This window comes from Hetaerina americana, unplaced genomic scaffold, assembly GCF_022747635.1.
Source record: "Hetaerina americana unplaced genomic scaffold, ioHetAmer1.1.p SCAF_2, whole genome shotgun sequence".
NCBI classification, from domain to species: Eukaryota; Metazoa; Arthropoda; class Insecta; order Odonata; family Calopterygidae; genus Hetaerina; species Hetaerina americana.
The window spans coordinates 33,905,443-33,928,978 of NW_027286763.1; the positions used below are offsets into that span (position 1 = coordinate 33,905,443).

Genomic DNA, 23,536 nt, shown 5'->3' on the forward strand with positions numbered 1-23,536 from the left:
ACCTCTTGTCCCCGGATTGTTCCCTGAGCATATAGTTACCTATCGCAGATGAGTTGCTGTCTCTAAAATAGTTCTATTAGTTCCGACTTTACTGTGGCCATCAAAAGCCTTTGAACAGACTAAATTTGGAGACTAAGACTTTGGAGGCAAAATTAATATTATATTTAATGAGAGCAACGAATTATATTGTAGTTATCACGACCACAAGTATTTTCTGACAATATCCTGGGTTCAGGTCTCCCGAATATCGTGCGCACTGCACATTACAATTCACATTTAAATTTAATATTTAATTAATTAACTTAAAATAATGAAGTAAAATAACAACTTAAGTGGTAACGATTGCGGAAATTTCCAAGTTTCACCGCGCTATGAAATTGAAAGCGCTAGAGTTGATGCTAAGAATAAGAATTACGTTGCTTTAACATTAAAAATCGCATTATTATTCTCATCAAAATATTTAGAATAATTTAATAATAGAGAGGATAGAATAAGAATAATAGAATATTATATTTATAAAAGTAAAAAAAAACTTTGGGCAAATGCGATTAAGTACAGTACGAGTACCTTTAAAGAGTTCCCTCACAGTCCGTAAAAGGTGCTTTTACATTTAATCTTTGTTCGTAAAATAAACTCCGGTTTTATGAAATAGAGATAGCTTCCATATAATCCTGGAGATAGGAAATACTGAAAAATGCCTTCTTAAAAGGGAGAGTTGTGGTGAGAGAGTGAGTCGTTCATGTGTCAAAAAGGAACAATAAAATAATCTGATACTCTATAATGCATTTGCTTGCTCCGTGGATTTCGAGAATGCTTGTTTGAGATAAATCGGAAGCGACTAATGGGCAGACTTCAAGATAGGAGTATACCGCGGCGACTTATCAGAAACCTGTACTCTTCTCAGACTATATTAATGTGTATTACGGATGAAGAATGAGTATGGGTAGTAAAAAAATAACAAATTAAAGGAAAACTTCCATAGCCGCAATAAGTTAGCAACACTCGTCCCGCAAAGAAAATTCGTTGTCAGGGTTTGGGGAAAAGAAAAAGAAATTTTACGACAGTGAGCAACCGCAACTTTTCAACCAGAGTCCCTTTTGTAGTAGTTTACGGTAATGTTACTACCTCGCCAATGACCAACTGCACACATAGGCACTCGAACCCAAATGGTATCCTTCACAGGGTTAAAGGGACTCCGTTAAGGATACTTGGATATATAGCTAGCTTTGGATTCTACAATATTGGAAGTGCCATGCTGATAACATCCAGCAGTTGGTGCAAAGTAATTTTAACTTTAATATTTTAACACAGACGGCATCCAAGAGCAAAGAGTTCATTATGCTCAAAATTTTGATTTGCTCCCATAGGAAACATTTCACTTTGTTGCAAATGCAAGTATATAGTTTCCATTCATGCCGTTTCATTTCGGAGTTTGCGTCGTCAATGCAATCCCTATTTTAGATTATGGATTAAAAGATAATCCTAGTTACTAATTTCCACACCATATCTCTTCTTTTGGCTCTGTTTCATTCATAATCGTAATTTCACTATTTTCCCCTTATTACTCAGCGTTTTCCTTCCTTATAAATTGAGCCATGTTAATTTTACATAGTCGTTGTTGTAATTCGAAGGCATTTACATCGACGTTCGATGCCATTGAAATATTTATCAAACGGTCAAAGTAACATTTATGTGGGGACATTATCGGATATATTGATCAATGCAGTCAATTTTGTAATTTTCTTCGATTGTTTTCTTTAACGAGAATGTTGTTCATATCGTGAATACCGCATGTCGTCTATTTCCTTTCGTAGAGTTCAAACCTGAGGACCCGAGTTCGAATCCCATGTGGCAAGGTATTTTAGTGGTACCTCGATTCTTATGTGGTGTGTACATGGAGAGTACTACATTCGGAGTACGCTGTCCGTTGGATAGGACGTTAAACTGTGGATCCCTTGGCGCCTTTCGCAACGAGTATACTAATGCCGACTCCGAGCTTCTCTCCACTAACTCTTCATTTCCTGAATATCTTGCCCCAATCAAACTATCCGCCTATCCCTAATGGCACAAATGACATTGACTGTCAGACGTCTCCCCCGAATAACTACTACCAGATTAGAAAAGGTACCTCGTAGATAGCGCTTGACGTCTCCCGAAGTAGCAACAATACCTGTACCTCTGTCAAAGAGTAACAATGCCATGTGACCTTCGACCATGTTTTTTTACAGTCCAGTTATAAAAAGAGTGTTGCCAACTCCGATAAATATTTAGTTCACTAATACGAGGGTAGGGCGTGCTGTTTGCGCGAGTGGGTATTCTTTTTTGTGATGAGAACAAGCTTGTGCTGACTGCTATATTTTGCTAAAATACAAAACCCATTAAATTTTAATTTTTGCATGCTGCTAATCTCGTGCATTATTTATTACTCATTATGCTTTAAAACTTCATAAGAAGTATTTTAACGGCTTGAAGGCTCATTTGAGAACAGGAAGAAGGTACGTGGAGATAACTTTGAACTAAAGGGAAAATAAGAAACTCGTTTCACATTGATCGTGACCCCCACTTCTGACCGACGACTCGTGTGCGATTATTCTGAGACATATCTATTATGTGTGGTACCCAATGAAAGTTTTATTTTTTCTGAAATGCTATAACCATTATTCGACGATCATCTCTCACAATGGCAACAACAGTGTTAACGTTTAGTTGCATAACAGTAGTGCCCGGAACTCTGAGTCCACCTTCCTTTGAAATTGATTGTATCCCATCTTTGAACATTTTAAACAAACTTCTAGCTGTACTATAAATAAAATAATAGACTCCCCCTAAACTGTAGTATTATATAGACCTCGGCTGATGATTCGTCCAAGAGAATGAACATTTTCAATATCGCTTCGCGTGTTACCTCCATCGTTACCACGGGCGAACTGAATGTTGTCAACTTTCAACGGCTTCCACTAATGCAATACAGAAGTCAAATTAATTCACCTTGTATCGCATATGCATTATGTATTAAGCTAATATATTAGGAAATCTACTGGTTAAGGTAGGCTTTAGATGGACACAGCCATCGAATAAATATTTTGTTTCTACATAATTACTAATTAAATAATGTGTGACCCCCAGCAAAACACAAAATCCTACTCTACCTCAGGTCCCTCTTCAGCTCTGAGTACTTTCTTCCTCCCTTCATCCCGTCCAACATCCCTATCCTGTTCTTTCCCTTTCCTCGTCTGCCCAGAATTCTCCCCTCTATTAGTCTTCAACATCCCACTGTCGATCAATACGCCCTTCGTCCATTTGTCCTGCCTCCTAATGATTTCTCCCAACAATCCCCTCTTCTCGCCCACCATTTCTCTCGATTAGTTACCTCATTACTGCAATGGCGCACGCCTCTCCACTTTCTCATTTGTTTTCCTTTTGGTCCACTTCACTTTCTCCATCCTTTTCCACACCCACATTTCGAAATCCTCCAATCCACGGATTTCCTCCTTCTTTAATGACCATATTTCCGCGCCGTACATAACTACGTTCCAACTCAGAGTTTTGACGAGCCTTTTCTTATTATCCTTACTCGACAATCCTGTCACCAACTCCCTCCTCCCTAGGAAGACTCTTTACCTCATGCAATTCTTCTCCTTACGTTCCTACTACTTTGACAATGTTGGTCCGAAACACTTCCGGGATACGTTAACTGTTCTACCAGTTCTAGTTTCTGCCCTCCTATTTTAATTTTAAGTTTAGCCTTTGTTTTTCTGGAAAATCGCATAGCCTTGTATCATTGGTATTGATTTTCATCCTAAATCTATCGCACTTAATTACCAATTCACTCGACATGCTTGCAACCCCTTGGCTGACCGACAAACTAGAGCTTGGTCATCAGCGAACCTAACTGATTTTACAAATTCCCCGCCGACTTTCATTCCTATATTCAGTTCCTCGCATGCCTCTTAAATCATTTCCTCCAAATATACGTTGAACACCACCGGTGATAATGGACAACACTGCCCATCCGGACTCCCCGTTCCTTACTGGCACCTGAGCAGCCCGAGACATGTACAGGTTGCGGATTAGCGTCCTGTCCCTCCAATCTATTCCTATTTTCTGCAATACACTCATTAGTTTTTCCCAATTCACTCTATCAAACGCTTTTTCGAAATCTAAGAAACAGGCAAATACTACCTGATTGTATTCCAAATTCCTCTCGATTTGTGATCTCATTACTGCGATGGCATCACGCGTGCCTCTCCCCTTCCTAAAGACAAACTGATCATCCCCTAAATCATCATTTGCCCTGCTTTCTATCATTTTGCTGATGATCCTGAGAACAGCTTTAGCCCAGTGGGAAATCAAACTTATTGTTCTGTAGTCCTCCAATGATGTAGCCTCTACCTCTTTCGGAATAGGAACTAACACTGACCTCACATGGTCTTCCAACCAGATTCCTTCCTCATAGATGCTACGAAATAGTCCATATAGACTCTTCCTCCCACTATTTCCAAACTTTTCAGTAGTTCCGCAGGAATTTTGTCTAACCCCACGGCCTTATTTGATTTCGTCACCTTTAAGGCCCTTTCTATCTCATTGTCGAGTATGCCTGGACCTAAGCTATCTTCATCTACTTAATATCCTCTTTCTATGTCTAAGCTTGTTGACCTAAGTTCTTTACTAAACAGTTCTTCTATTAATTCCTTCCATCTCTCTTGGATCTTTTCTGTTTCCACTATTATCTTACCCAACTGGTCTCTAACTGGTAATATAGATCTTCCCTTCTTCCTTCTTGATAGTGCTTTAACCTTCTTGTATAGCGTACCAATATCACCCTTACTCTGCAAACTTTCCATATCTTTGCACTGTGTTTCCACCATGCTACTTTTGCTTTATTTGTTACCCGTCTGAATATAATTATATTACTCTTTGTACATCCTTCTGCCCCTGTGTTCACACTCTTCCATTTCTTTCTGTCACATATCTATCTAATCATCTCATCTGTGATCCATGGTTTCCTTATCCTTTCATCATTAACTGTTCCTATAGTTTCTTTTACAGCTTTCTTGATACATTTCGATTTTTCCTCATTGGTACTCAGCTCTTTTCTTTTATTAATGATTTTCTCTACAGCCCACTGTTACTTTTTTCTTGACAATTCAGTTAATGCTTTTACATTCTGCATTGAATTAAAGAATTGTGCCAATAATATAACATAATATTTCAGTTTTTTCACAATCAATGCAGATATAGCAATTAAATCCTCCCTAATTGAACATAATTCGAACATAACAATATGCGTATATTCCAATCTTTGCCGAGCCCTATTTGACGCAAAATTTGATGGCGTATCACTGTTCCAATAACCAGTTCATGAGGGAGCGTTACGAGGTCACGTCATTCAGTTTTCGCTGGCGGATAATCCGCACTCCGCAAAGCTGGGAGCCAATTACCTTCGGCCTTCAGCCTTTACTGCGACTCCCCTCCCACCAACCCAGCCAGAGAAACCGCCGCTCTTCCCTTCGTCTATTCGGGACAAAATGAGTCATACAACTTTTGGGACAGACCTTATGCATTCTAGCACCACAATGCACGTTTATTTGTAACATGTTCATAGCTCACAGCATTGTATAACATTTATTAGCTTGTATTTATTATACCAGCATTGATAAGTTTACATGTAGTACAAGAAGGCTGGTGTTGTGCATTCAAATTTTAGTATGACTCTATTGTAGCTGCTCCAAGAATGACTTTGATATTATTTTCAATCTTCGTTATAACAGATTATAAAATCATAAAAGCCTCAGTTAGCCAAAATTCAAGGGGTTTTGCTCACTTCTGAGTGTGTTATAAAATCAACGCAATGTGCATTTTATGAAGATCATCGTAAACAAAACGAAGGTTATGAGGTTTTCGAGAAGGAAGAAGGCTCTGCTATTACTGCTGGCCCTGGATCCCGGAACCCCCGACCGTCATTAGAATTTCAAAACAAATCTCGTGTCGGGTTTTTCCTCGGCATATACTACATATTTTAGGCCACCTACGGCAACTTGGCTGCGGCGTACATACATATACCTGTATATGTAGGTCAAGGCACGGCCCGAGAGGGCTCGTCGGCGAGGGAATTTCCGTAGGGATCCAGTGCAGGTCACTGAATATGACTAATCTGATCTTCTTTTATAAAAAGTTATAAACAAGTCAATTAGCATCGGATTTAGCCTAAATACAAGCCTTCTTCCTTTGGACAAAAAGACATTAAGGGCTCAGCATGGGACAAAACATTTAAGGTTTATAGAGCATATGCATATTTAAAAAAAATTTCTCGATCGTACAGAAGCTCATATTCTATTTCTAAAGTTTTGAGGGCTGCAAATGTCTCTGCTGCACTTATGGATGTTAGTGGTGGACTTGGAAAACGGCCGCTGCGGGTCCCAAACTGGGTTGCTACTCCTCAGATAGATGCGGTGGGGTATGTGAAGAGGATGAGCTCTTCTCGGATGTATCAGTATGGACGCCCAAGTGTTGCTTTAGCTCAGTGGCGACTAATACAGGCTTATTCATATTCACTTGCACTCCTAAGATCTCTTCTATCTATGCCGCAATGATATATCCATGCGTTTGAATTGATATTAAATAAAAGTAACCGCACAGCCAATCGTCTTAATCACATACGACCTGAATTTAAAAGTTATTTTGCAATATTTGAGCGCAATCCTCCTCCCATCGCAGGAGAATTACATGGCTGAGCGGGTGTCCCAATTGCAACCGTCTGAACGGGTAGTACTGCCCGTCCATAGAATCGCCAAGGGTTCCTATGCGTCTGTAGTTGGTAGACATGGCATCTACACTTTAATATTGTCATTGCCGGCTACATATCCGATATCCGTGATGAACTGGCCAATCAGGTTCAAATGGCGGAACTTCCGAAGAGAGGACTTGTCACGCTTCTTGGAGAAGACATAGATAAGGGGCCTGTGGTCCTTAAAAATGTTGAAGAACAGTCTACATCTACCCTGCACCCTGCGAGCCACCAAAAAGGTGTATGGCAGGGGGTGCAGCACCAGGAGGAAAGGGTAAGAGATGAGGGGGTTAGGGTTTTTCAAATGGAAGGGGAAAGGTTGGGGGAACCTGCAAAAAATTAATAAATATACTAGTATAACCATGCGCAGTCACTACCTTGTATGTTAATACTTATTATGTCGAGGCGACTAGTGGGGGATTTCGACTACAAGTATTCTGGTCTCTTATTGTTCTTGTAAAAAATGACCTCTGTCATGAAACTATCTCTCTAATCTTATATTCGTGATCCCTCCCGCCCGTAATACGTTGGGGTTCGTATTATGTTCTTGATGTCATCGGAAAAGGACCCATCTTTAAATGTTTTTAATAAGTTCAATCTATATTGTAAACGACGCTGTGTAAGGGAATCCCTGCCTAAATTTTCTAGCAAAGTAGTTACGCTACTGCGTTGGTCATAACAATTTTTGGCAAATCTAGCCCCCCTCCGCTGAACTCGATCTAATTCCGAAATCAAATTTATCTCTTGAGGATCCCATATACTGGCAGCATACTCTAGGTGGGGCCTGACTAGGGCAATAAAATATCGTTCCTTCACTTTTTCGTCACATTTACCCAGCACTCTTTTTACAAATCCCAATTTTTATTAGCACGACCGCATATTTCTCGTGTGTGCTTTCCCCAGGACAGATCATGAGTAATTGTTATACCCAAGTATTTAAAGGAATCTACCCTCACGATTTCTGTTTGTTTCACTTTGTAACTAAATGGGAGGGAATTACTCCTTTCCCAAAAATGTATTACTACGCATTTTTTCAAATTTAATTCCGATTGCCATGTATTGCACCAAGTCTAAATTGCATTTAGGTCGTTAGCTAATGCGACTCTGTCTTCGCGACTTCGAATATCCCGTCCTTCCACTATATGTTGGAACTTGAGGACCGGCTTGTAAGCCGATGAAAGCTCCTTCCCGTAGGCTCCTTCCTGCCTCGCTCAACTTCTTGGTCCAGAGTCCGAAAGGCTGCTATCCATCTGAGGTGTTTTGTAGGAGGGCTGCATCAATGGCGACACCTGGGGCAAAAGTAAAAAGCCCAAGAGGGAGGGAAACATCAGCATACTATACAGCAACTGACAGAATGCTTTCTTGCAGGCTTGGAAACAACACACTTAATGCTGGAGTCCACTGAATGGTGTCCTCGCTACTCATATTCACAGCCAGGAGGCGACGGAGGGGAGATTGAAGCTTGGCGACTTGAGGAATGAAACGACGATAAAAGTTCACCATTGCCAAAAATTGCCTCAATTATTGTATTGCGGGTGGAAGGGACAAGTGTGGCACAGTTTCCACTTTTTCGATGCGGAGTCTCCTGGAAATTATTCTATCGGAAACGGAAAATGCGAATTGCATTTTCTAAGCACCTGAAACACACTTGGCTATATTTATGACGATTCTGCACTACAGGTAAAATAACAGCACCGTTACTTGTTTCATGTGCTATTTTTTCCGATAGTGCGACAAGTATATCATCATTGTAACCAAATGTAAATCATAGGCGTTTAAGCACTTGATCAAAGAACATTTTAAAGGTTTGCAGCGCGTTTTGGAGACCAAATGTCATGAATAAAAATGCAAACACTCCAAAAAGAGTTATCATGACTATCTTCGGGATATGGGCAGGGTGAATAGGGGTTTAGTAGCAATCGCGAAATAAATGTCGTCATTATGTAGATGAATGTGTTCTGAAGCACATAGTTTTTTGTCAAATACGGCGACAGAATTCTTAAACGTGGAGCACAGGGTAATGATAAGGCACCATTCTGGCAATCAAAGCATGTTAGTCTCCACACGGGCGTCACCCTGTACCTTTCTTTGGCACCAAGTAGAGGGATGACCAGTAACTATCAGATCTCGGTGCATTTCCTACCTTCACTTTATTTATTTATTTATTTTATTACCCTGCAAGCCACCACTAGGGTGTGTTGCAGGGAGTGAATACACACCAGACTAATTTTGACCCGAATATGACCTTATCGTAATCGTATAATGTAAATTCTGATCCACAGCAGCTTTGTCAGATGACCTTAATGCTATACAAACGCTGGTGCGACACTTGGCAATTTGAATTAAATTTTAAAAAGTGTGCAGTATTAAAGTTTTGGAAAAAGAGAAATTCCCTCTCGAACGCTAACTGCATCGGGAACGCCGGAATGGAATGTGTAGAGTCATTTAAATACTTGGGCGTTATCCTCACCCGCGACCTCTCCTAGGTGAAACATATGTGGAAAATTGGGTTAAGCTAACAAAAAATTAGGAATTATTAGAAGAGAACTGGATAAATGTGATAAAAAGGTCAAAGAGAAATGTTATATGTTGTTGGTTAGGCCTTATTTAGAATATGCTGCAAGTATATGGAATCCTCACGAAGTTGGATTAATTGCCGAAGAAGATCGCGTGCAGCGTAGAGGAGCTAGATTTTTAAAACGTTGTTATGATAAACTTAGTAGCGTATCCAAAATATTAGAGCAACTAGGCTGAGAATCACTCACGGAGCGAAGGTTAAATTACAGATTGAAACTTACATAAATTGGAAGGTCTCTTCAGCAGTGTTGTTGAAAATGTATTATTACCCCCATCGTGCTACGGTAGGAGAGATCATGCAAATAAAATTAGAGAGATTAATTGTAGAACAGACAGATACCATTAGATGGCATAAGATGCCATTTTTTCTATTAACAATAAGGGATCAGAATAATATTGTCCGACCGCGGTAGGGTCATATTCGGGTCAAAAATAGTCTGTTGTGTTTGCACCCCATGCCACGCACCCTAGCGGTGGCTTGCAGGGTACTGATAAATATTGCAACAAAAAGTGCAAGCTGTCTCTCACATGATCTGACCTTTCGGAAACCATGTTGGGTTTTCGTCGATAACTTCACCTTCGAGGTGTCTCATTATCAAACTAACAATTATATGTTCCAATTTCAACAAAATGCGTGTTTATATTTATTTATTTTATAAGGTAAAACATATGGCAAATTTTCATCGTTCCAGTACAAGCACAAGTCACATTCTCAGTTTTGACAGTTAATTCTCTCAAACTATCACCGATTATATGATCAATGGGAGGCACAGTTAATCATTGTGTTTAGTATGAATATACAAGTATAAGTCCTCGTCGGCGGTGGTGATGTAACTATCTTCCACTAATTTACTTGCTTGTAATGTTTGAAGTAAATTTTGCCTCTCGGCATTCGTGATCTACGGGTTCAATATGATTGTAAAATTGTCACTATATACTAACATCGTACTACGATTTCTTTTAAGCGAAGTGGCGTGGCTCACCCTTGCCATAAACTCCCATTTCTGCCACGCCCGTAACACTTCTGTTGCCTTCATTTCCTTCCAACCTCCGTGCATCTTCCTTGTTTCCTCTTTATTTTCCCATCTTGTTTCTTCCTTACATACCTCTTTCTCTTTACTAGCTACCCTTACCTTCTAAGGACGTACTTTCTTTGAGGCACTTATTCTTGACAGATTGCGTTTATCGCGCTTCGGACCGTACGGCGAATCGTCCGATACTCCCCAGATGGGCGTCCCTACTTGAGCATCCTTGTCTCTTCGTTTTCTAATTCGACGGGCGACCCTGCCTTTAAATATTCTAGTATATTTAGTGACATAAACTATTATTTTACTTTGAATGTAGGCCCAACTGCACTTCCAAGCACAAAAAAGAGGAAAATGGATAGGCGAAATGAAGACCTTTACTTTTGTTATTTAAAGATGTAGGTAGCATAAAAATTAAGAATGAGGATCACAAATGAAATAATAATTAATGTTGAATGTCATTCCTATGATGTAACATGACTTTGAACATTCACCAAGGCAAAATATCTTCAGTATTATCTAATCAATACTTTTTGGATCACGTTTTTCATTAAATCAATAGAAATAAGAAATTTCTCCTTGAAATTTCATGAATGATAAGGATATCAATGATACCTTTGAGAGTTACGAGATATCGTGTAGGTTATCGTATTACGCCCTGTCAAACTTACCGCGTATTATCATTTGAAAACAGACGACAACGTTCTTCCGAAAGTTGCATTCAAAATCTCAATCAATGGCATTATCACTAAGTGCCGGCGTTGCAAGACTTTCTTAAGGGAAAAATAGCATTGAAAAAGTGCAGTGAGGTGGCAAGTACAAGAGCTTAAGCTGATTTTTCCAGTGTTGTCCTGGCGATAGATCCAGGACAAAGAAAGCATCTTGAATGGTGTTGAATATACTTAAACAAAAATAGCTTGATAACCATGAATACGCGCACTGGAAAAGAGGTGAGCAAAATTGTTTCATTGTGATTTAAAATTGAAGACAGTATCGTTATGAAATGAATTTCTGAGAACAGCTCTTCCTTATGTCTATGCTTATTGCCTATCTTTGTACAAACTTATGCCTCTATACTCGGTATCTCTCTACCGAGTATAGTAAGTTTCCATCTCCTACTTCTCGTCTGGAAGTTGGTTTTCAATTAGAGATCATTTGGGTGTCTTTCCTTTATATTCCCGTGTACAAGGCTCATCGTTGTTAAAACTTCCAAATTTTAAACATTGAATGACGATGATGGCGGAAAAAATACATAATTTTGTGACGGGTAGGAATAGGAATGCCGCTATGCTTGCACAATGGTGAGATACGCGGAAAAACGCCAATCAATTCTCATAGAGTCACATATGTCATTTAGGCGTTTGATACGAGTTAATACTGATATTGTTCTAAATTTTTCTCATCTATCGATGTTTTTCGCAAAAGAGGTCATGGTAGCCAATTGGGAAGAGTGCTGGGCTACCGAAGCGTCATATTATTTATTATCTATTGAACATATATGAACAATATCTAGGTATAGTATGGAAATTAAATACATACATCATGCCAACAAGCTCTACGAAAGCACAACAATGTTTACAAAATATTATTTGGCTATGTAGATAGTTACACTTTATGGGCTATCAAAAATTCATTAATAGTGTAATAACGTTTAAAGGTTAACTTCTTTCATGACTCAGTAACATGGAAAGACCAGCTACCCCTGTAATTAAAAGGCACCTCCTGGCATTCAGCAAGCAAAAAAGCTATTGAATTATTGTTATAAGAAATAATTTGCATTTGAATTGCTTAAACAAGGGTAATCTAGTTTTATCATAATTTAGTTCAAATTATTGTTGCGCCAGTTCCAAATATTGTCCAATAATTTCTGAGACTGACAAAAAGGGAGAAACTCGAGAATTTTTTTGAAATAATGAAATTGTAGTACCATTGAAGAAGTTCTTTGATTTCATAAATTCATATGCTAGCTTTCGTGACTGGTGACGGGAAAATTTGAGAAATGCAAATACACCTATGAAAAATAAATTGCATTGTGACGATAATTAACTTAGGTAGTAGAGGAAGATGTACTAAATCAAGGGTTGGTGGAAATGCTTTCGACATGGTTTTGCATTTTATTGTTTTGCAATTTTAATTTCCTGTGTTGAAAGAGAAGCATGATTTAATTAATAAAATACATGCTCTTTGGCATATGGGATAAAATTTTACAGGTCTCAGTCAGCCCCTCTACTAACCATCCCACTCGCGAAAAATATTTTTAGTCTTGAATATTTAATTTTCAATGCATTCATTTTTAAATACTATATTTCTATATTTATCATAACTGGTTGGTGGCGCCTTTTAAAATAATCTTCCTTGAAAAATGAGCTTCAGTTCAAAATTACTAAGCATTTTTCTCTTTAGTATAGCCGAGTGCTTCTGTAGAGAAAAAGTCTTTCACATTAGACTCATTAAGCAGATGTAATTCAAAGTTCCATACAACAGATTTCCTCTTATCTGGCCCCTTATCTGCCAATGATAGCATCCTTATCTTTTTCTCAAGCCTAAAATGGTGTTATGCAAAGAGGATGGAGAGACAGTGAAATACAATGATCACAGGAATTAAATGACCTGGTACTTGAATTAAAAAATTGGGATAATTAACTCCTTATAGAAAGATCAACTCAATTCAACCAACTTTATATATCCTTGTACTTAATTAAACTCTGTACTCAATAGCAGGCTAACCTGTAATCCACATATTCTTGTCGTATCGAAGAAAATTTCTAAGTCCCTTTATATGTCAAGGAAACTGTTATCAATTTTCACTTTGTTTTCATCATATTTGCTTATTCAAATAAGTCCGTTAAGTCATTATGGCTGTATTGAAATAACTTGACAATGCAAGCAGTATGATAACTTATGGATCATTATTTCTGACCCTAACTAATAATTGATAATCTCATTCTGTACAATAAAATATCATGCTATATGGCTTTTATCTCAAGCCTCAGCCATCAACCTTCCTTGCCCTAGCCATATCTGTTATTGAGGAGTGATTCTACAGCGGGTATGCTATTTTTGATGGCTAGACCTCACATTAATTATAGTATGAGCACCTGAGATCCATCTCAGAAAAACAGTGGTTAAAGATTTGAACAAAGTACAGTGAAAGATTTGAGGTACCATACTTACCAAACAGACAATGCAATAGAATGTATCAGGTTCTATTTTTTTATAGTACCTGCAGGTAATAATAAACTGTACTCAGCTACCATTCAATTTTCTTTGCAGAAACTGATACCAGTATTAGGGGGGTATGCTTGTAAAAATTATACATTGTACTTGCATGGTATCAAGTTCCCAGTCATATGTAGTGATACAGTTGTGGTAATGATAGTTAATGTGGGCAGATATTTGTAAAAATGAAACTCTTAACTGAATTAAATTTGGTATGTTACCTGAAACAGTTACATTGTCATAATACCGTGCATTCTCGCACATTTCCACATGAGTATTAATCCTAAATTATAGAATGGAAAGTAGTATTAATGGAATGTTTCTTATTTCTTTTAAGAAATAAGTTGTCATATAATTTTTGCGTGGAATTTGTATTTCATGAAATTACCTCCGACAAACCCATGAACACTTAATAGGATAACATTTTTTTTCAAAGAAAGTATAGCAGGATTCGTTTCTGTGCAATGCACCCATTTAACCGTGTCTCTGTAAACTGTCCATATCCTTTCATTGCTCCTTCCACCAAGTTTCACTTGCCTTAACAGTTTTTCGCCTGGTTTTTTTCAGCTATTTGTGCTTTCTTTTCCCTAGTGCTCTGTTAATATTCTTCTCTTCTTTCAGCCATCTTTCTAATTATATCTTGTATAAGCCATGGCTTCCTAACTTTTTTTTTATTTATTATTCTTATTTTTTTGTTGGCTGATTTCTTTATTCCCTGTTTGAGGTATCCCAATATTTCTTCTACAGCACCAATCCCCTTATTGGTGTTCAGTAATTTTATCAGCTGCTAGCTGTCATACCTTTTTTGCACCAGTTAAGGCTTTTATATTTCATTTTTAATATTTCTTCTCTTTTTCCATCTCTTTAATTAAACATGGGGGTTATTGAGTGCTAAACTGTGATCCAAATCCAGCCCCCCATCATTAGCAAGTGTTTTCATTCTCGTATATTTGCGATCATTTTGTTTCACTGATGATAAGCAGCATCTACTTATTCCTCCCTATGACTATTATGCACCTGGCTTTCCACTAGATTGACCAGGTGTGCTCTTTACTATTTTTATAAAGGTTTTATGCTTGTGTTATCAATTAGGCAAGTATAAATGCTCCATTATGATCATCTTTGAAATGAAAAATGCATCTTTATACATCATATAAAGCACCAAACTATTTGTAAGCCACGCCTCTAATTCTTTATAATCAAGTTCTGCTTCAGTTTATAAAAATTTGTCACTCTCTAAACTTCTGTTTTTACTTTTAGGGATTAAATGTCCGTCACAGGACTGTCACTTGGGAGGATTCGTCTGTTATATATGCCGGCACAGTAGAAGAAAAAGGGCAGAGAAAGGAAAGATCAAAAAAAGTGAATCCATGGTTTATTCCATTGCTGTATCCAGTTTGTATTTTGTTTGTAGTGTACCAGCTTGTCCTTTACTTTGATGGCCGTCTCCCTAAGGGTGTCACCATTCCTGAGGCAGTAAGTAGGACTTACCTCAAATGATGAGGTGAATTAACAATTTCTAACTAAATGCTATAATGCTAAGTAATATATCATGAGCATTTTTGAACAAAAAGACTGTATTTATCGATGTGCTCTGCAATTAAATCTTTGAATTTTATGGAGTTGTTATCACTGTGTTACTGGTATGTAGTTCAGGGTGACTGTTAGGTCAGGAAAACAGGAAAAAGTATATATTTGGTCAGTTTTTTCAAAATTTCTGGGTAAAAAGGGTCAAAATATTTTGAGAAATTTGGAAATCTGACCCAAATCAGGAATGTGATATAGAAATAGGTGATTCTTGCTGAGAAAAATCTTCCCTTTAGTGGTGAGATTAGTTTGTGTTTGCTGTTGGTCATCGCACCATCAGGACCTATCAAAATTTGATACTATAATGTCAGACCAACTTCCATGATAACAGTGGTATGCAAAGTGGCAAGAGATGAATCACATAACAAAAGACTCATCAGATACTAAACATTATGGATAAAAATGGAAGAAGGATGGCGTGTTTGTCTTGGAAATGTATTGAATGGGAGACCATGAATACATGGTTACTCTCTAATACTACTGAATTTCATTTTATGAATTATAACAAAGGACGAATGCCTCTAGTTCCTCTACAAACTCATAAGACATTTTTCTTCGTGCAGATAATGGAATAAAACTAGTACGTACATGGTTCATATAAAAAGTATCAAGAAAATTTCCATAAAAATAGATTTTTTCAGATATTGCTACAATGCTTTAAAATTCTTCAGTGTGCATCCCTTGAGAATCAACATACTTGTGCCAGTGGCTTTTCTATTACTCAAAGACTCTCTGGTTGGTGGATCCAGGGAGGTCCTTAAGGGTATGCGTGCAAGCTTCTTTGAGGGCACTTAGGGTCCCATGGTGGTGTCCATTGAGGGAGGGTCTCACTTTTGGGAATAGAAAATAGTCTGCTGGTGCCAAGTTGGGATTGTAAGGGGGTAGGGGAATCATCTTGATGCTGTTGCAGAAGGTCCTTGCAAGTAGACACTCAACTCTGATTTTGGTCATCTGTCAAGACCTTCGTTACGAGTTAATTACAAATATTTCACGTTGCCAAATTTTCAGTAATAATGGTGTTCTCTGTCATCTTATCAATGCCAATGTGATCTGCGATCATATGCACACTTAATCAAGGTCTGAATTTAGCACTTCACCCACACGTGAGGAAAAAACTGTTACCGATACTTTTTATACAAACCATGTACAAATAAGCACAATATTGCCTAAAATGTGTATCTATTGTTCAACATGAAGTTTTTTAGATTAACTTTCAAATACCACAATCTCAGCTACCTTCACTAACATGGGAACATTTATTTTGATACTTTCAGGATCACGTGCTATAATGGCATTTAGCAATGTTTTGAATTTAATCCTTTTTCATTTGCCATAGAATCAGTTGCAAATTTTCCCTGGAATTACACAAGTGATTTCACTATCTTAATCAGTTTATCAATTCTGTCCATTTTGTCGCTGACCATGTATCTAAGTTCCTTTAAAATACCATTCCATATTAATAATTAAACTATCAATAATTTGGGAGGATTTTTGAATTGAAGCCGCAAATATATATTCATCATTGACTATTATGTTTTATTTTAAAAACTCTCCCCTTGAACATATTTACCACCAAACATTTCAATGCATTTGGGCTGTGCCAATGAAGGGTGAAATGAAATATTAACATTTGCCTAATTTTATGTCATATTATTAGTTAAATCTGTAGCATATGTGTGGTTGAGGCTGATTTCCAATTTTTCATTAAAAGAGGATTTTTCTTTCATGCTCAAGACACCAAAAAAGATAGTTTTTTATCGATATCATAACTATAGTTGTAGTCCAATTGGAACTTCTTCTAGATTAATTTTCAGACTTCTGAAAATGTAAAAATCAGTATGCACAGAGCTCAAAGTTGTAGGGAAAAATGTAAAAATTTATTTTGATGTTCTCGAATATGGTGCTATTTCTGCTCAAACATTCAGAAGCAGCAAAAATGGTGTGCCTTCAATTTTACAAAAATTTGATGATTTCACCTGGTGTATTAATTGAGTTGAACCTTTTCTTCCTCTAATTTACAATTGTATTCTTATTGATTAGGTTAGTAGAAAGGGCAGTCCTGTGTTCTCAGCAGAGAGAGCAATGGGCCATTTATCATTGTTGACTAGCATAGGCCCCAGGGTTGTTGGATCACATGAAAATGAAGTCCTTGCTGTGGATTTCCTCTTACGAGAAATCAATTGGGCTACTGCAGCATTAGCAGCCAAGGAAAAGGTATGTTCTACGTTTTTCCATTGATTATTAATTCTTGTGTGCTTAGTGTATAACAGGTAATTGGTACTGGAAGGCTGAAAACTGTGATTGAGGGGAGAAATTTAGTAAAGTGAAATAGGGAATGTAAGAGAATGGGCATAATAGTTGGACATGATGAAGGGATGCAGAAAGTATGCAGAATTGAAGAAGGATTTGTTGTCATATAGGATGTCTTACTACGTCATGTTAGGTAGTAGTAGTAGTAGTTTTTAAGGGAGGCGACCGACATCTAAGGTCATTTGCGCCATAGGAAGGTAGAATTGGTTAGTCATAAGTGTCCCACTAAAACATGGCTAAACCAGTGGAGTGCCATTAGTTATAATTATTATTATTTGGAATCAACTCAGATTTATCTCCTTATTTAGTGTTTATCTATGCCTTTGCTTTTAATATCCCATGCCAAACACCTAGTATCTTTACGATGATCATATTCTGGAGATGAAATTTAATGCGACTCCTGATTTTTATTTTTTACTAGAAATTCTGTCTTCTCATTCTTGCCTGAATTAAATTTCTCTGATTATAGCACAGAGTTACCATAAGTAAACAGCAGGCCATGGGGTGGTACTACTTGGCTTTCAAACCTCATGGAGTAATGAATACTTATGAAGGCATTCAAAATATAGTTGTGAGACTTGCATCAAAAGAGCCTTCAACCACCAGTCTCATGATTAACTGCCACTATGATAGTGTCCCAACCAGCCCAGGTAAGTCTGTAGCAAGTATTTTCATTACCTCAACTTAACTTGAATCTCTCAAAGCTCACATTATGCCCATGGTAATAAATTTATATTCCATTACTGATAATGGATTTATTTTTTAGAATGTATGATTGATTTCAGCTGGGATGTAGCAATGAGTTGCAATAGCAGAAAGTATCAAAAAGTATTTTCTGATGAAAATATACATAGAGAGTAACCGATAATACCAGATGGTGATGGTCGGTTTGGTTCTCTGTTCCTGTAGTTCTTCAGACTAAATCCAGAACTGGAATCTAAATGAAAAACATCAGCTCCTGAACTGATATGTATCCTGAGGTTCTTTTCACACTCTAGTACCTCACATAACATTATATTATCCATTATACGGTTGATATAGCCAGTTTTAAAGTGGCAGTTGGAACTGTTTTGCCAAAGAACTGTTATTAGAAAGTTAGCTGTAGTAGTTTTAGGGGAGGCGACCAATAGCTAAGGTCATTTGCGCTATTAGGGATGGATGGGAAAGGAGGGGTGGAGAGAGATCTTGGTGTTGGCACTAGCCTAGTCTTATCGAAAGGTGCCAAGGGGTCCAGAGTTTAACGTCCCATCTGACGGGCGTCATACTCACTCCAAGTGCTCTCCACGAAGCACCCCAAGTAGGGATCAGGATACCACTGAAAATAATCTGCCGCCTCTGGGATTCAAACCCACGCCCTCATGGTGAGAAGCCTGTATGTTAGTCACCGCACCATCCCACAGAAAATTATATGTATGCATATATATATATATATATATATATATATATATATATATATATATATATATATATATATATATATATATATATCTATCTATCTTCGAAATGGAACGCTCTTCGGCGACGCACAAATATACACGGATGTAGTTTTGTAGAATATAGAGACACATAGAGAGGACACTCACAATATGTTATTTGACGTTTCGAAAGCACGGCTGTCGTCTTCAGAATGGTGTTCTCGGGGAAGAGCGGAGAGGATGCGCGGGGGAGAGGTAGGGGAAGGAGAGGTAAAGGGACCAATAGGAAATGAACAAGGGAGTGGGGGAGATATGTAGGCAGCCATATGATGCATTCTGTGTCTGTGATGTGTCTCTATATTCTACAAATTATACTCGTGTGTATAAAATAGCCAAGCATTTAATTCTGTTTGCAGCTTCCAGTGCTTGAATAAATATTAATATCTTAGCCATCCTTCTTACAATCCATGCATTTTTTTCATTGGTGAAATAAATATTAGTATGTTCCCTGATGAAATGTCTAATGAAAAGCTTCTATAACTAATTTGTATGCGCATTTAGTGTGGTTTGTAGTTGAATGAATATTCAGGCATCATGATGTTATGATCCCATATATTTCTACAAATATATGGAATTGTAAAATATTGGCATTTGCAATTTTTTTAATAGCCCATGAAAATGATTTTTTATTATTTTTTACCCTTCTGCTTAGAAATAACACAGTTATAGTGGTATGTACTAGAATTGTGTCAATCATTTTGGATTGATTAACTTTGGTACCATGTAGTGCGAAATTACTTCATGCTTATCTAGCATGTTAGTTAATAGGCAAAAGAGGAGTTATTCAATAGAAAACCATTATTCCAAAAATTTCTATTTAATACTGTACCCAAGTACTATAATAGCCATTAGAGGTTGCATTACATAGGTGTCACGTAAACTAGGTAAAACTGGCCCGGTGAAGCTGGTAGTTACTATCCACTTAATCATTGTTAGTGAGTGTAATTCTGAAAAATAAATTGAGGCAAAAATTGAAAACCTTGTTGCTTATTTTCAGGAGCTAATGATGATGGGTTTCACTGTGCAGTTATGTTGGAACTTCTCCGAGTTCTTAGTGAACCAGGTGCCCCATCACTACCTCACAATCTCATATTTCTCTTCAATGGTGCTGAGGAGAACCCTTTGCAGGTATGAAAATCTTTCCAAAACACAGCAAGATGATCCATTCCATATCATCTACTGCTTAATCTGATGTAGGTGCTAAACTTGAACGATTGATGGTCAGGGTATCCATGAGTCGTTAAAAATTAGGAAATTTTGTCAATATGGAAAAATCAGAAAATTTACTGGATATCTTGAAAAAATTAGTATTTGATACATTTTTAGGAGGAAATTTCTACCTGTTAATTTGGAATGCATTCGGGAAATGCTACTAATTCATGCCTAGGCATCCAATAAATAGAAAGACCAAAAATTAATCTTGAGGGCAGTTACCTGAGTGGAAGGGTTCACAACAAAATGACGATGTATGCACTGTACACTAGGTCAAAAAAATTAATTCTATGGTAGAGGCAAAAGTTGCCCATTGGTGTCTACATCATCAACACAAAATACATATAAGGAAACAGTTAATCCCAACTCCTTATCCATGAAGTTTGAAATATTTGGAAAATTCAGGAGAAGTTTACCATAAACTCATATAGAAGAGGTATATTTTGGGAACCAAAGTATTTAATGTACTAACAGATAACTTTAGTCTTCTCTACCAATTCACAAAAATCTATGATGATTCAGTACCTATTTCTGTCTTTCTGACATCAGAGAAATTTGCGCAAATATTGAGGATATGCCAAACTTACAACTGCTGCCTGTCCTACAATAACATATCATTCCCAAATCAAATTTACCATGTACTATAATTGGTTAATGTATTTTATGTTACCTTTTTGTTGCATGTGAGTGTGCAAAGCAGATAGTAAAATTTGTTTTTCTTAGTTTTCTAATCAATTGTTGCACATAAATTACTGTTGTGTCAGTTTTACCACAAAGTTGGCATGTTTACTTGTCTGGAAATAGCATCTAACATTGGCAATTATTCCAAAAAATACCAAGGAAATAAAGTGTTACCCTAAAGTCTTTCTGTGGGTGTTTATTATGTTCCATAGTCCATGGTCCTCTAGTAATAAGTAGAAGTTACCTGTAGAGTCCTTAATTTAATGAAATTCCATCTTAATGTAAGCAGACCTTTATTACGGCTACATTAAGGGATAAGTTCATTTATATATTAAATACTTTATTACCAAGGAAAAATTATAAAGATTCAATAAATTGTCTTTGATTCACTAAACAGCATTATCTGTGAACAAAATAAAATTGTGGAACCACTAATCCCTGCCTACCAACCAAAATTATATAAAAATACAAAAAGAGTGATTCGAGGGTCACACAAGTGGCACACACAACAGGCTTAATGATGTCTGGCACCCATTGTGGGAATTTATCAATGATGGACGTAAATATATGAACTTTTATTCCATGAAAAATGTTTAACATTTATGACTCAGGCCATGGATGTTAAAGAATTTGTTTTGTGGAATTAGAAATTTCTTCATTCATTTCTATCGTAGTGAGTAGAGATAAATTTTTTTTGGGTTTCTATTTATTCTCATTCGATTTCCTCAACACGATCTATTATAGGCATCGCATGCATTCATATCACAACATGAGTGGGCAAAGGAAGTACGGGCCTTCATCAATCTTGAGGCAGGTGGTGCTGGAGGCAAGGAGATCCTTTTCCAAGCTGGTCCTGGCAATGCATGGCTCGTACAGGTAAGTTTTGGAAATTCATGCATCAAAAAATTTCTTTGGTTGCCCACATGGAATGGGCATAGGTTTTTGTTTTAACTCAATTTCTATTGTATTCATCACGTAATCTTGCCTACATAAACCTATGATAATAAAGTTATTATATTTATACGGTACCATATTTTCCCTTTGATCCTGAATTTCTCTAAAAAACATTCCTGTGTTTCATGAATTTCTCCGTGTAACATTCCTGTGCTTCTGTGAGTACTTAGAGTATGAAACTCATTTAGACTTAAACTTGATGTAATGAAATGCAAATATATATATAATCAACATTTCACCCAGATAAAAAATTTTTTTAAAGTATTAAATCATCATTGAGAGAGGAGTGATATAATACTTTAAGACCTTGGTTCAAATGAGAATTATTTTAACCTGTGAAACATTGTATTTCTTGGTTATTGATTTACTCTACAATTGACAAGTATGTTTCACTTTTCTGGAGTCTGCTATCGTTAATGTTTGCTTTATAGTTATTGCAGAAAAATAGTAAATCTATTGCAGTTTATTTAAATACATTAGGCGGGGGGGGACAAAACCAAATACATACATATATGGAGGGTTGATTGTGAAGATTAAATTCAAACAGTTTATTTTATAAACAGTTTATTTTTAAATTAACAGGTCATTTTATAATTTTCAGTATTTAACTAATCATTATGCATTGACCTAATATAATTAGCTGTGGTTCTGATTAAAAACCACTTAATAATTACTAAAATAAAAAGTATGCATTAATAGTTGTGATACCATTCTAATTGTAATTAGCGAAACATGTCCTTTAATTTTAGTGAAATAATGGTTATATCAGTATGGTAGACATATCAGAATGAAAATCATGAAATCAGAATTTTAAAAAAATGAAATCCCTTATTAATGCTAATGCTATTTGCTTTTTTTTCCAGGCTTATGCTAAATCTGTTCCATATCCTCATGCAAATGCCATTGGAGAAGAAATCTTCCAGAGTGGCCTGATACCTTCAGATACAGACTTCAGAGTTTTCCGTGACTTTGGAAATATTCCAGGTGATTTTATTGTTAACTAATAATTTTATCCTTTGTGAGTATCTCAAGTTGTTTGAAGGCCCCATGAAACGTTATTAGTCAATATTGTCTAGTTATTAGTAGAGGGTGTGAAAACGTCTGCAAATCTCCATCAACTCTTTAATTATCAGCAGAAAGGATTTCTTTTTCAAAATGCTTCCCTTCAAGTGGACCTTAGTTATTTGCAGTTGAAAAATTAAGTGATAACAATATGAACTCATGAATACTAGACGCACGAGACCAGTCATATTAGCAGTTTTGAAAATGCCAATCAAATTATCGTTCAACTTCTCTCCCAAGCCAGTTTGTATAAATCTTTGATATTTTATACCTTTTGATGAATTTTGAACCACATTTAGATCCATATTTAAAACTATTTTTTCATTATTAGTGCACAAAATATGCTGAAATATGTGTCCAAGTGTCAGAGCATTCATTTTGACCACTGTCATTAAATTTTACCAAACAATTTAATATATACATTGTTTATATTAAGAGTATCAGAAAAAGTTTCAGAAAAATAGATTTGTTTTCGATATTGCTACAATGCATCAAAATTCTTCAGCGTACATCCCTTGAGGGTCAACGCACTTTTGCCAGTGGCTTTTCCTCAACTCAAAGGCTCTCTAGTAGATGATTCCAGAAGGTCCTTAAGTGTACGTGTTTAAGCTTCTTTGATTGCACTTAGGGTCCAATGGTGGTGTCCT

General features: G+C 36.8%; 1 protein-coding gene across 1 annotated transcript in view; it reads left to right on the forward strand.

Moving 5' to 3' along the window:
* The first annotated feature begins 11,116 nt into the window (after positions 1-11,116).
* LOC139687962 (endoplasmic reticulum metallopeptidase 1-like) overlaps positions 11,117-23,536 on the forward strand; it is a 33,135-nt gene continuing 20,715 nt past the window's right edge. The window contains exons 1-7 of the mRNA XM_071585337.1: positions 11,117-11,339; positions 14,869-15,084; positions 17,236-17,409; positions 17,975-18,155; positions 19,978-20,108; positions 21,618-21,749; positions 22,691-22,811. Of these exons, the coding sequence (XP_071441438.1) occupies positions 11,316-11,339; positions 14,869-15,084; positions 17,236-17,409; positions 17,975-18,155; positions 19,978-20,108; positions 21,618-21,749; positions 22,691-22,811 (979 nt within the window). The 5' untranslated portion in view covers positions 11,117-11,315. The remainder of the gene's footprint in view (positions 11,340-14,868; positions 15,085-17,235; positions 17,410-17,974; positions 18,156-19,977; positions 20,109-21,617; positions 21,750-22,690; positions 22,812-23,536) is intronic.